The 14,095-nt window shown below is 40.1% G+C and overlaps 1 protein-coding gene across 2 annotated transcripts in view; it reads right to left on the bottom strand.

Moving 5' to 3' along the window:
- chd6 (chromodomain helicase DNA binding protein 6) overlaps positions 1-14,095 on the bottom strand; it is a 93,923-nt gene that overhangs the window by 15,733 nt on the left and 64,095 nt on the right. For both annotated transcript variants that reach the window (XM_039611967.1, XM_039611966.1), the window contains exons 20-34: positions 13,033-13,197; positions 12,716-12,895; positions 12,286-12,396; positions 11,671-11,873; positions 11,135-11,215; positions 10,892-11,010; positions 10,552-10,711; positions 10,316-10,405; positions 9,963-10,066; positions 8,350-8,479; positions 5,388-5,466; positions 3,130-3,187; positions 1,586-1,958; positions 1,193-1,401; positions 522-619 (exon numbers count right to left, since the gene is read on the bottom strand). In XM_039611967.1, coding sequence (XP_039467901.1) covers positions 522-619; positions 1,193-1,401; positions 1,586-1,958; positions 3,130-3,187; positions 5,388-5,466; positions 8,350-8,479; positions 9,963-10,066; positions 10,316-10,405; positions 10,552-10,711; positions 10,892-11,010; positions 11,135-11,215; positions 11,671-11,873; positions 12,286-12,396; positions 12,716-12,895; positions 13,033-13,197 — 2,160 coding nt within the window. The remainder of the gene's footprint in view (positions 1-521; positions 620-1,192; positions 1,402-1,585; positions 1,959-3,129; positions 3,188-5,387; positions 5,467-8,349; positions 8,480-9,962; positions 10,067-10,315; positions 10,406-10,551; positions 10,712-10,891; positions 11,011-11,134; positions 11,216-11,670; positions 11,874-12,285; positions 12,397-12,715; positions 12,896-13,032; positions 13,198-14,095) is intronic.

Raw genomic sequence — 14,095 nt, forward strand, 5'->3', positions numbered from 1 at the left:
TCAGGTTTAGTAGACAGAAGTGTCTTTCTTTTGTTTTATGTTTTCTTTTATGCTGTTTGGATAAATATGTTTTGAACCTTGGCACTAGACACAACTAGCGAGTTAGCTGTGGGCATTACCTCAGCCCTGGTTTTTACCCTAAAGCTGTGTAATCTGAGGCATAATAAACAGTCTGGCTTATAAACAGTTCACACTTTTGACCATGTAGAAAATGTCTAAATGTCTATTCTGAGGTTCGATGTGACGACATTTGTAGGGAGTGCCTTTTTTTAATGACTTGTATACAGGTTCACCGATGACTAACTTTTTATCTTTAGCCTTTTTTTGATGACACTGAAAAGAAGGGAGCTAAACAGGGACAAATGAGGTTAATTTGAACTCCTCTAAACCATCAACACAAACTCAGAACAGTACAAGCAATTGCTGCGTTCAAGATAAACTTTGAAGTCAATGTCTAACAGAGTTCCATCGATGAAAAGTACGCTATTTGTTATTAAGCTTTGTTTCTTCAAAGAGCCCACCTGCTCTCTGATCTTGCGCAGCAGCTCGATGCGGTATAGCGTCCTAGCTGCTCTTTCTTCTGTCAGAGGCTCCACAATCACAGCGGGATCCACCAGTCCTGGGAGACGCAAGAGAAAGGGAGGGGAAGCAGAGAAAGAATAAAAGGATGAGAAACGGAAACAGTGACAGTCAATGTTGGCATAGAGACAGTGGAGAAAGCAGGAGAAATGCAGAGACCAAAGTAAAGGGATGGAGAGTATTCGTGTGTTCAAGAGTCACTCCTGTCTTTAAATGATTTTGTAATTTATCCTGCGCATATACAGGAGAGTAAGCTATGTGTTAATTATATGTTAACATGCAATTTGTAGTTAACTGAGATATAAAAACTACATCTATGGAGGCTATTTTACCAGCAGGGGTCAGTAATGTTCCCAATGACGAGGTCCTCAAAAATGATCTGCAGGTTGACACTCTTATGACAAAGTGTAAATGATGTATTGTTTAACTGTAGGCTTAACAAGTGTGGCTGAAAACCAAAAACCTGCAGTGCTCAGCTTCTTGTTCCAGAAAACATTAACCTGAACATGAAGCTGAGCAATTAATACAAATTAGCAAGGGTTACCCTGTTGATAAACTAAGTCCATCACAGATGTCAGAAACAACCCCAACCGGCATTTATCATAAACAGTACCTTCTTCCTTCCTGGGTGGAAGCTTGCATGCTGTCCTGCACATGTTCACAAAGGAATTGAAGTATCTTTCCAGACTCTCATCAGTCTTCCTCTCCAGTCTGGCAAGAGCTCTGAACTGGGACCAGTCAAATGCCTTCCTCTCCGGGTCATACACCACCCCAAATGATGATACTGTACGGTAAAAATCTGCTTGTTCTCGACGAGTCCACCTAAAACGCCACAGAAAAATACAAATGACTGAATAAATACATATACTGAGAAACTGCATATAAATGCACGTGAAAGCAGATGTGTTCATGTCTGAATGAAGATGCCGAGCAGCAGAGCCACAAAGGTAAGATTAAAGTATACGACAAAAGCTTGGTATCTCTGTCTTATGTCAAACATTTCTACCTTCTCTGCCACTCCAGAAACAGAGGGTCAGGTTCTGTAGCGACCACAGAACACCTTCTCAAATCTTCACCCAGCTGCCAAGCCAGTGGCCCACCAGCGTGATGACTATGAGCAGCTCCGGCTCCTCCGATTCCCATGCCAACGAGGCCATCGTGAAGCATAAAGTCATGCCTGAGCAGTGGCTCACGTCGCAGTGTGAAGCGCTGGTAGGCAGTGATGAGGCGACGTAATCTGGCCGTCAAGGCGGGGCCTGTGGGCCAGAGGGGCCGGGCTTGGACGACATGGAGAGCTGCCACCCCGGTCCCGGTTCCTGTTGTCGTTGTGGTGACCAAAGTTCCATCTTGGGTGCACAGGTCACCTGACATCTGAGAGTCTGGAGAAAAGCCAGTCAGAGTCAGCACGTTAGATTCTTTACACACTGGATGTGTTTGAAGGTATACAAAAATGAACCATCTGAATAACCGCTTTTCATTCAGTACAAATGTGTGACTATGTGGATAAAGCCTGCATTATTTATGTATTCTCTTATTTTGTTCAGCTCAGAGGGAATGTGAGGTATGATCCTATAAAAACACAGTGACCAGAGTATATTGCTGTCGATGTGTTTCTTCTCTTCTTCGTTTCTGTGTCACAGACATATGAAGAGCACGCATGAAAGCAAAAAAGCAAAAAAGCCACTGCAGGCAAGATGAAGCATGCCTCTCACAGGATTGTACAGATGTGACTGTGTTTAGTTATTGAAGTATTAAAAAACTACTGTAAAAGAATGAGAAAATACATTTTCATATCTCTGATTCACAGCTTGGTTTTTGGCACCGTCATCACCTCTCAGCGCGCTTCACTCTCGTTCACTGAACCACCTCTTTCCCTTTCTTTCTCTCTATGTCTTTAAATATTAAAATGTTGTGTTTAAAAAGAGTAATCAACAACTTCTGAATATTATACCTTTAGCCACTAATACTGCTTTTGGAAGAGAATAAATAAATACCTCAATTTCATAATTGAAATTAAAACTGTAAAATGATGTTTCCATACCAACTTTAAAGGAAATATATGATCAAATATTTGATTCAACTAGAAATCAACACTGAATCTTGTTAAAAAGAGTATCACAGCTTTCCCTTAACAATCCACCTTATGTGTCACTGCAGTTATAATACTACAACAAGAAGCAAGCCTCATTACAACAATTATCCAAGTCCTTAGTAGAGCTCTAGGGAAAATGAAGACTTCAGTGGAAAAGTCAAATAGGTTTTGATGGGAAATGTCGTGTTAAACACCTCATGTCAGAACAGAGGAGTGACATGTAATCGAGTGGAGGGAAATTACTGTATTTCAAACCATTTGAAAGCACGTCAGAGTAAGAAAAGAAAAAGTACAATTTCAAAAGTTAGGTTAAAATGCCTTTAACAATCCACTAATGCCAAGAAATTATAAAGCTATTAAAATTTGAATTATGTGTATGGTTGGCCCTTGAACGCAAAGAGTAGTGGAGCTCTTTTTTTGGTCTTCATATTAGTATGTAACACTTGTAACTGTCTCACCTGGACCAGTACTGTCTGGCTTGTCTGATGTATCAGTGCTGGAGCAGGTTTCCTCTCCCTGTGAATAACACGAAACACAAAAATCAGCCACAAAAATCATCTTTTCTGTCGCCTGGCTAAAAATATATACCTTTTTATTTCTTTATTAGCTGTTACTTTTATCGCTGTGCTGAATATGACTGAATATTATTATTTTGCATCACATTTTCTTCTGTTGTTTTAACTCCATCTTTTCTTTACCTTAATTGTATATTTTTGGGTTTATTGTGTATTTTGCCTGTATTTGTGAATATTATTATATCATGTCCTTTATCGTTTTCTGATTTCGTTTGCTTGTTTCTTTTGACCAATAATTAGTACCTGTTACAGCCCTGGCTCTATCTGACCCCGATTCCTTGTCTGTGCTATTATCCACTGTTTTTCTACGACTGTGCGAACTCTTTGCTTCTGAGGGTCTCCTGAGTGTCCCTCAGAGGGTGTCCTCCTGAATGGCTGGCCTTGTGGGCTTGCGTGTCGATGACTGTGCTGGTTAATATCCAACACAGCATCTTGCCATTTAAAAAGCCTGTTAGCACAGTACTCTCACGACAGCAGCAGCATCTCAATCCTGACCGAGGTCTCAGTCAGAATGGGCACAGTTCTGTCAAAAGGACTCTAGAGTGTCCCATGATTCAGTAGCTTGTAAAAAACACTTTTAGAAGCAACAATTTAAAGTTTTCTGTATGACTTTACAAGTCTCTGACATCAGTGTGGAGGAATTTCAGCACAGTTTGTAGGGATGCACTGCTCTCTTAATACTCTGTGGCAGGAGTGTCCAACTCCAGTCTTTGAGAGCTAGTGTCCCGCAGCTTTTAGATGCATCCCTACTCCAACACAGTTGAACCAAATGGTTGGATTACCTCTTCAGCATGCCATCAAGTTTGGCAAAGGCCCAGTAACAAGCCATTCATTCAGGTGTGTTGGAACAAGGATGCATCTAAAAGCTGAAGGACAGTAGCTCTTGAGGACTGGAGTTGGACACTCTTGCTCTATGGCATAGATTCATGTCATAGAGTGGTTTCACCACTGCATGTCTGTTGGGTTGCAATATGTACTTTGCAGGCCACTGCAACCCCTGCATTCTCCTTCTTTTCACCCATTCCCTTCGATTTGCTGGTGTGTCTGGGATCATTGTCCTTTTGCATCACCTGGTCTCACATCATTCATGTGCTCTGCTCCCCTTACCCCTAGATAAGAGTGTAAGAGTAACAAGAATTCTTCTATACAATAAATCATTCTTTCAGAAGGATTCTTCAAACTGGCCAATATAATTATAATTAAAATCATGATACAGTAAGAATATTTAAACTATAGAACAGTGGCAGCTGCCAGCAGTACCCCTCAGCCTCCTAACAGATGCACCCGGGGTATGAATTTGAAAATCCTGTGCTGTTTTGTTCTGAAGCGATCACATTCACAAGATTTTAGAAAACTTGACCTCTGACTTAGAAGTCGAGGTCACAAAGATTCAAATTCATCAGAGATTTTTAGTAGATGCACCTATGGTATCAATTTGAAACTTCTATGCATTTACGATCATGGGTGTCCTGGGTGCAACAACGGCAGTACCCCGTCAGCCTTTTTGGCTGAGGAGTAAAAAAATGGTAACGAATGCAAAACCACACACTGATAAACTATGAACTATTGAAATGGACTATATGATCATATCATTAAGGCACATTCCCTGTGAATGCCAGGTTTCTAACTTTAGGTTTTGTTGATATAGAGATTGACAAAAACTGATCTTAAGCCACAAACTAGTTTTGGGATTCGTGTTTTGAGATGGTCGACAGCTTTTATATTCACAGGTTAAACTTTCATTTTGGAGTTTATGTTAGTCACGCTGCACTTGCCAAATGAAACCTGACTCAGTAAGCAATAAAAACCCAGAGATGAGATTTTTGCATTTGGAAAACATTATCTGTTCTGCTGTCAAATGTATTAAAGCATTTAAAAATGCACCATTAACTCAACCACTATTATTTTAATAGTACCTAGTAGCCATGCAAGTATTCAGCTTGCAAATGTCCAAAACGTAAAGAAATTTTTCCCTGAGGCAATTTTAATCCCCCCTCCCCCATGTTTTTTTTTAATAACACATTGGCTGAAAGTATTCAAAGAAATCTCAAGTTGTCTGTGGCATGGGGCAGAGTGAGAGAGGAAGGGAAGACAACAAAAAACATATCACTAATATAGTCTCAGGAGAGCTTTTACTTCACCTTGCTGCTCTCGTCTCTATCCTCTCCTCCATCTGGTTTGCTTTCAGGATCATCCTTCGTCTCCTCAGTTTTGGATGCGCTGACAAGACAAACAACAACATAGAGGAGAAAAGCGTTAATAACTATATCCTATTGAGCTTCTTCCTTATACGACTGGGCAACCCATAAGGACAGAATTCAGCAGGATGAATTCGAGTAAATGTGTCTAGGACAACAGATAAAAAAAACAAATCTAAATACAGGCAGCAAAACACGATGACAGAAGAAGAAAAAGCTGTTAACAAAGCACAACAACAAACAGCCTGCCAGATTATGAGCTGTGACAATGTGATAAGATGTAAAGAAAACATTTTGTATGACACAAGTGTGTGCATGTGTGTGCGGTGATGGGTACTGAACATGAATTCACATCTTCTTACATTTTGTTGGTGGCAATTTATTAATGCAATGAAGAAAAACAAATGTGATTATGAAAAATAAAACAAAGCCTCACTGAGGAGTCACATCACAGGCTCCAGGCAGATCTGCTTTAGTTTCCTTATGCTGGTCTTTTTTAAATTGTTTGTTTTTTTATTTATTTACTTTTTTTACGTTCTTCACAAATTTCTCAAAAACCTAGTAAAGAGCAGAGTGGTTATTTCTAATGTCTGATATTAGTTTAAGGTACTATTGAACTGCAAAAAGATAAAAACGCAGTAATCAGCTAAATGTTTTGGTGCACAGCATATTTCAAAATTTGCTAATGAAAAAAGACAGATGGATCTCTGCAGAGATTTGATGTTTGTGGCATATGTTCTTGAATGTGGGTTGGTATTTTCATTGTGCATTTTCACAGGGAGGAAATAAATACAGTTTTTCCCTCATGCAGACTTTGGTTGGGTAGGCGCTATGGCGACATAGTTAAGCATTTTATCCCCCCCCCCACACCATTTGTCAAACGGGCAAGACGATGTGAAATTTATCTTTAGAAAATCACCTTTTTTCTTATTTCAAAAATTCAGCTCCCTCTCCAGAGTGAGATTCAAACTGCTGTATAGCAGCAGGATACACCCTGGACAGACTGAGTCTGTTGCAGGGGTTTGCAAATGACTGTCTTCCAAATCAAATTATTTAATCATTTATTTAAAATTCTGTACCAATGCGTTTCCAATTTTGCTGCAGAAAATGAATTAATGAATTCACTGAAATGAATTCAGTAGATGGGTTAATTAAGGGCACTTCTTAAAGGAAAAAAAGATAAAAGACAAAAGGGTTTATTAGCTGTGAATAAAGAACTTCTATTCATCCTGGAAGGAACTTTCCTGTAGTACCAAATGTTCTTCTATTTTTAGTAAAGACAGAAATGAGAATTCATGTTTAGATTTTACATTATTTATGATCACTTGTATAAACTGTTAATGAATTAAATAAGCATTGTTCAAGATCGCTCATGGATTTTTATTTCCTCTCACTGTATTTTTATGTTTCTGCAAAATTCCAGAAAAATCCTTCTGTGTATAATTGCTGTTTCTTTTGGAAGGCTTCCTACCAGCGTTTCAAAAACTTTTAAACATGCAAAAATATCACACCTGTGCTGTGTGTGTTGTAGATTCAACATAAAGCAAAAACTCCTCTGGCAGCAATAAAGAGACTTATTAGCACACAAAACACTTTCACACCTGTGCAGGTTCTGCGCGGCCACATTTCCTGTACTACTGCTTCTGCATGCACAATTTCATCCTTGTAACATCATCTCCCTGCATTCATTTATTTTCTCCTATCCTGTTCTCAAAGCTCTGTAGGAACCCTGCAGAGTTAACATTTTGAGACTAGAAGATCTTCCTGCTACACAGTCGCTGTGCTCAGCTGGGCGCAGCTTCAGGTTGAACAGGTAACAAAGCGAACGACAACTTCAATTACCTTCAGGAAGTGGATCAAAGCTTCCTGTTCAAATGTATGCGTCTAATCTTCACAGCGCTACCATTAGCCGAGGCAGCAGCAGCACCCAGAAAATAAATTTCCCACACTTTTCCCGGTCGTCTATTTCTCTGGCTCACTCCCTCTCTGACAGTTATTCCTTTGTGGCTCCTGGCAGCTTTGCTTCTTCTTGCAAGACTCGCAAGTACAGTGAAACTACCAGAAAACATTACTACTGAAGCTGATTTTAACAGTTCTTATAAACTGCTCACTTTTCAGAGTTCATGGGTACGGTGAGCCTAAAATTGAATACTTTATGATAATGTCCTCACAATAGCTGTGAGCATGTTAGTCTGTAAGCTATATTAAAAACATTATCTGGTTGTTATCACCGTAACAAGCACCTTAATTCCACCCTGTGCATTTATAATTGTATGTCTACGTGCTTTCAATCTTCACACTCAGTATGTAAAGCAGGTGTGTGAGCGGGGAGGTGACAGTGTAAACAAATACAAACAGGGAACAAGAGGAGACAGGATGTGTTGGCAACCTGCTGTGAACACTACTACCAGCAGTACAAATAAATATATAAATAAAATGCGATGACTGGAAGAAGTACAAAGAACTGCTGAAGATCTGCAGGGAAGCTAATTAATGGCCCTGTGCTAAACAAAGAGGTTACTGAGGGTCAGTTGATAGAAACTGAGGTAATATCAACAAAGAATTTGTTTTTAATATGCACAACCAAAACACGGTGTGAGCTGCCACCGAAAGTTTTTGAGGCCTTTTTGTAACGTCCTGAAAAGGGTCCCTGTGCCAAAACGATCATTGTGTTTAATCATCGTTTCACACGGCACATACCAAATCTAGTACAGCGTAGCCCTATAAACATCTCACTGTTACACACAAAGCAAAAGAAAGATAAAAATTACAACAGACAGAAGAAAATAATGTTTCAAATTTTCACTATTTAACAAAAAAAAAATTACCCGAAAAACCTTTTCAGCAATCTATGAACACAATCGTGGTGGTCTGCTGTGTTGGTGTTTGTCTGCGTGTATCTTACCTGTCAGCGATGTCAGAGGCCACCTCTCCTCCTCCTTGTTCGGAGGACAGAGCTGTCACATCAGGCATCCCCACTCTTTCCAGAAAACACAAGTCTGGATCAGCACGCATTGCATTGTACCGCTCATATCCTGTCAGAGGAAAAACACTTTTACTAGTGTGAACAAGTATTTGAGGCAGCAGGACTTTTGCACATTGTGTATGCATGGAAAAACAAACACTTAATAAATTAATAAACAATACATTATATCCCCACTTTTCAGTAATGGAGCAATAATCAGCTGTTTTTTTTCTTGAACACAGATTCAAACTCCATTGTCATGTTTTGCTCTGCAGCCTTAGTAAGCTCAGCATAGCGTGTTACAGTGTAGCAAAAACTAACATTACAGTGAAGTCTGAGTCTGAACAGTGACCTGGTTAAGCTGCCAGAAGGGGAACATAACACTGGTGGGGCCATAGCTCTGCTTCATTTTCAAGGCCTCAATCACACAGGCCACAACCAGGCCGTGGTTGTCAGTTACCATCTAAAAAGCACCAGTCACAAGGCAAACGTATCTAATATCAACTGTTGTGAGTGGATGCTGGACATTATATCCAGTTGCTGTGAAATCAGTTACTTAAGGCCTATTCACTCAGTCCTAGAGAGCGGCCAATGTCCCCCACTGTAACCACTGGTCACTAAGGAAAAGTGTGTTTTCCGGGACAGGTTGGCATGTGCTTACTGGAGGTTGCAGACATTTGCTAGCGAGAATTTAGTCGCAAAGAGGTGCTGCACTGAAAAACCTCCTTGCTTTTAGTTGCTAACAGGTTGTCATGGTCATCAGTAGGTTGCACAGATAGTCCCAACTTGTCTCCAAAACAGTTGCAAACTACTGTTTGGAGGTAAATGAAAAGTGCAACACAAACTTCACTTTGAATCTGAATCTTGCCTGTTTCTGGTTTGCATCACACTTTTTCCAGTTTCACTATAGCTGGAAGAGTAAATGGCAAGTGTTTGCAGAAAGTTGGCTTCTTCCATGCAAACTGGGGTCAACCACAGCAATCTGCTAGTGAGCAAAGCGCGCACGGTTAGGTTTTTGGTGCAGCACCCTCTTTGCGACTGATTGCACCTGGCAACAGCGAGCAACCACTCACCAACCTGTTGGGGGATACACATTTACAGGGGATTGCAGACCAGTCTCAAGATCTGTATGACTGACACCTAATATAAAAACAACGGGATTGTTGTTTTTATATTGCTTACACATCCCACCCAAGAAAAGTCAATATCTGGGAAACACTGACACACATATTCCTTTCCAGTGAATGTTGGTAGGTGTCCAGTAATATTCTAAAGCAGTTTCTCGTCTTCAGCAAAACAAAAATTGTGTAAACACAGATCTGAGGGTACTACGCATTGCACACACAAATAACAGATGGCATCTATGTTTGTTCCTTAAAGACTGTTCAAATAGTTCCAAAATCTTTTTTGCTAAACAAATTCAAGTCGAGCTTGGTAAAGCCGTTTTGTAAACAATTAACAACTGAATATTTTTAAAGCACACAGCAAATAAAAAAAAAAAAAATAGATGCTGCATGGAAAAATATTGCGCCAAATGTGACATCTGTACTCACCATGTTTGTGAACCCCTATGAGGAGAGACTTGTCAGCTTCTGCATCCCACCATGACACAGGAATCTCTATGTAGTCGATGTCAGGTAGCGGCACCTCAAGTTTACTGTCAACACACACAAACAGTCCATCAGTCAGTGCTGTCAGCGTCAAGTCAGTGCACTAAAAACACAAGCCAGTCAATCATATTTCTCTCCAACGTTAACAGTAAAAGATAAAATGTGAGCTTAAAAAAGTGGGAAGACTAAAATGCTGAACAAATCAGAACATTTTAAGGTTTTAATTTCTTGCCGGATCTGGTCAGCAGTGCCGACTGATCTGACACTATGTGAATGATACGTTGTCTGCATCATACCTGGCAGGTACCCCCTCTAAAGCTTGAGTGGCAGCTTCCCCTAGAACCTCCACCTTTAGATAGTACAACATCCGCACCCTCAGTAGCACCCTGTGGAGTGAGAAAGGAGAAGCAGTGTCATAATCCATTTTGTAAACTCTGTATGTTGTAAATAAACACCACCAAACACACTCTAGTGTAAAATAAAGTCCTTCATGTAAGTAGTGACAAGCAAAAAGCTCTGTTAATGCACTGACTTGTTGCAGTGTTGTTTGAGGTGTTTCTTGTAGCTCTCATCCTGCAGCACCACCTCTGGGTTACAATGGACCAGCCAGTCAGCATTCTTCACCTCAGTAACATTCAGCTGATTCTTCAGCTTCTTCCCCTTCCTACCCCGAGGAACGGGAGCTGATAAACCTGCAATGCAGACGAGGAGGAAAAGAAAGATACTCCACAGAGTTAATGCTACCATGTGAACTTTGTATATACAACAGTAGTTAATCCTGGTCTATACATACCAATACGTGGTGCAATTTTTAGGCCATAAGCTGACTTTATACTGTATATTGTAGTACATGTGCAGAGTAAAATGCTAACCAGAGTGATTTACGAGTGCCTGATCTTGGCCTTCCTTGGTGGGTGTGATCAGATCCCAGATGAAGCTCTTTATCTTGTCATCGCCTTTGTAGTGTCTCAGGCAGTAAACCAGAAGAGCCCTACACAACAAAAAGGAAACGTGATGTGTCGGACTCTGGCTACTGCTAACAAACAGCTGATAATGATGATTCCTCTTACTGGGAATCCCTCTGGACATTATAGAATTCCTGCAGCATGCCTTACCTACAGATCACCTCCATGTCTCTCTCTGTGAGGTGCCATTTAAACCGACCATGGTTTAGGATATCCTTCCACCGACCCCACCTAGAAAGAACAGAGAGGGCGGACAGAAATGCACACAGGAAACAAATGAGATAGTAAAGGAAAATGCAGCAGGTTTCTATAAGTGATCTGTTCTTTGAAACAGATCACTTTATTGAAAATTTACCACAACAAATCACACTGAAAACTTTAATGTTGTATTTCGGCTCATTTATGTTCACACTTCAGCTCCCAAATTAAAAAAAATATGAGATAAAAGTTATGTCATTATTAATTATGCCACGCTGTCTAATGGCCATGAACTGCCAGCTGTTAGATGTCACCTGTTAAGCATGTATATGCGTTCCTAAAACATAAAATCATTCCACCGCTAAGGGGATATTCTGCAGCAGCTTGGAAAAGGAATGGTCTCCATTTTGTTTTTCGAACTGAGTTTAAGAGTCTTGATGGTCTAAAATGGCATATGCAGTTTTCTTTAACACACTCTCCGGTCCTACCCGAATATTAGAAGATTCTTTTCAACCCGGAAACATTCGGCACGGAGGTACCGGCGGCTACGTTCACCCAGGCGACGAGTTCGACAAGGCCGCTCTTCTGAGTCGCTGTCCAGCTCTGAAAACTCCATCAGCTCATCATCCTCAAAGGAGTTGTAATGACGGGTCTGCTTCCTTACACGGGGTGTGTCAATTACCAGTGACTCCTGGATAGAAGATAAATGTAGACAGCCTGTGATCAAGAATTGCACAAGTCTTTCTAGTAACAGGATGAAGTATGTTAAAGAAGGTTCTAACAAAGTTTTATCCTCTGGTGGTGTTCAAAAAGGAAAGAACCCTGAGGAAAAAGGGAAAGGATGAAAATCACAAACATCCTCATGTCACTGGGGGTTTCAGTTTTTAGGCGTTCGGAGCACAAACTCCCATCCCCACACACACAGTTTAAAGACATCTCCAGTTTTAGGTGTGCATTCTACTTCAGTCATTAAAACTGTAATAAAGTTTTTCTCATCCTTCTGTCATTCACACTTTCAAGTCTGATGTTTTTGAGTATTCACACCCTTATTCCTTTTCTTTCATTCATCCCATGTTGTTTTCATTTTCTGTCAGCCTACTTACCTTCTCTGATTTGGAGTCTATCTCTACTTCAGCGATCTTGGCCCATTTCTGCCAGAAGTTGGGGTCATCCAGAGAAATGTCTGTTCTGTTACCCGATGAGATGAAACTGGCCTGAGGAATGAGAAGCAGCAGGCGGGAAAAAGTGTTAAGACCCAAAATGATGTTTACTGGGTTTTGACACAAGCTGGCTTATGATCAAATGTTTGGTCTTAAGCTGCCAATTTCTCAGGTTTAGCACAAATATTTTGTACTAAGACATTTGATCTTCACGCCAAACTATTTAAAGTATTCCGCTTTCAGAGCTTGTGAACACCATCTAGACTATGGGACCGAATTAAAACACCATTTGAGACCCTAGAAATCCCTCCACTATGCAGCCTTTTTTAAGTTTTAGGCTTTAAGGAGTTTAATGTTGTTTAAGAATTTCCACCTTAGCGAACGTGGAGCCTTTCCCTTCAGACTGGATGGTGATTGTCTGAGTTCTCCTCTGAAGTATCTGATCAATGTCTTCTTCACAAAATTTGGAGCCCTCGTCTTCTTCATCCATTAAGGCTCCATATGCTCCTTTTTTCAACAAATCCTCCACTTCCAGCTTTGAAAGCTGCTGCACCTGTCGCAAAACAGACACAAGCTATGATTTGTGGGTTTCTCTCCCTCATACATACACAGCAGACCATCTCACACCAAATTAAATGCAAATTAAACAATCTTATACAATATAAGAATATCTCAAAACAAATCTCTTACTCCATTGAGGCTTCCTTTACGGTTGATGTCTTGAAGGACGGCTTTGTCCAGTCCCAGCTTGAGACTGGCTTTGTCAAACATTTCCCTCTCATACGAGTTTCTGGTGATCAGCCTGTAGACTTTCACCGCTTTGCTTTGGCCAATCCGGTGGCAGCGTGCCTGGGCCTATAACAGTAGGAAGCATGGAAGTGTAAAGCATTACATTTTACAGTGACTTCCTCTCAGTTAGGTTTAAAAATACTTTATGAGGGCCTGAGACTATTTATACATCATTAAAGAAAAGGTAAAGATCAAAGTAAATTTAAATCTGTAAGATTTGCATATTGTTTGCATCAGTGCGTGTGACTAATGTTTGCCAAATTCAGCAAAACTGTAACATAATTATTCCATATTTTTATACACATTAGAGGTGGTGGTTAGGAAGAAGTAGGTCTGCTGGACATCTGCCCCTGTAATGCCGACCAGGATAAGGGGTAGAAAATGAAAGGATCGATATTTAGCTTAGATTACTTTCCATAATTAAGTGTAAAAATAAATGAGTTTATCGGTTAAGAGAAATAGTTTTTAGCATGAGGATTCAACCGTATATATTTAGGGGTTTCTATTTTTTTGTTTTTTTTAACCAACTGTGCATGAGCACATTAACCTGTAGTTTAATTAGAGTGACGAATTATAATCATAAGGCTTCAAATTTGTTCAACATTTAACAGATCAGCAAGAAAGACAAAAATCAGGGACTTGACAAAATCAAAATCGAGACACATTAATGAAAAATCTTCATAACTGTAAAGATTTTAGGAAAGCTTGATACAAGATACAGAAACAAGCATTGCATTAGAGCCGGGAGAAGACTTATACCTTCAGAGTCAAGTAACACTGCATGCTCACTTCATTATTCAAGTCATCCTTTCAAGCATGCATTTTGTCAACCACTGCAGTCCCACTATTCATCACAAATGTCACTACATATTACATGAATGAGACAAGCAGCAAGTTAGCACAGTCAAACGAGAGCATGATTAAGATAGAAGAACTCTATCTTTTTTATGATGCTCTGACAACA

The sequence above is a fragment of the Oreochromis aureus genome, linkage group 5 (genome assembly GCF_013358895.1).
Source record: "Oreochromis aureus strain Israel breed Guangdong linkage group 5, ZZ_aureus, whole genome shotgun sequence".
NCBI classification, from domain to species: domain Eukaryota; kingdom Metazoa; phylum Chordata; class Actinopteri; order Cichliformes; family Cichlidae; genus Oreochromis; species Oreochromis aureus.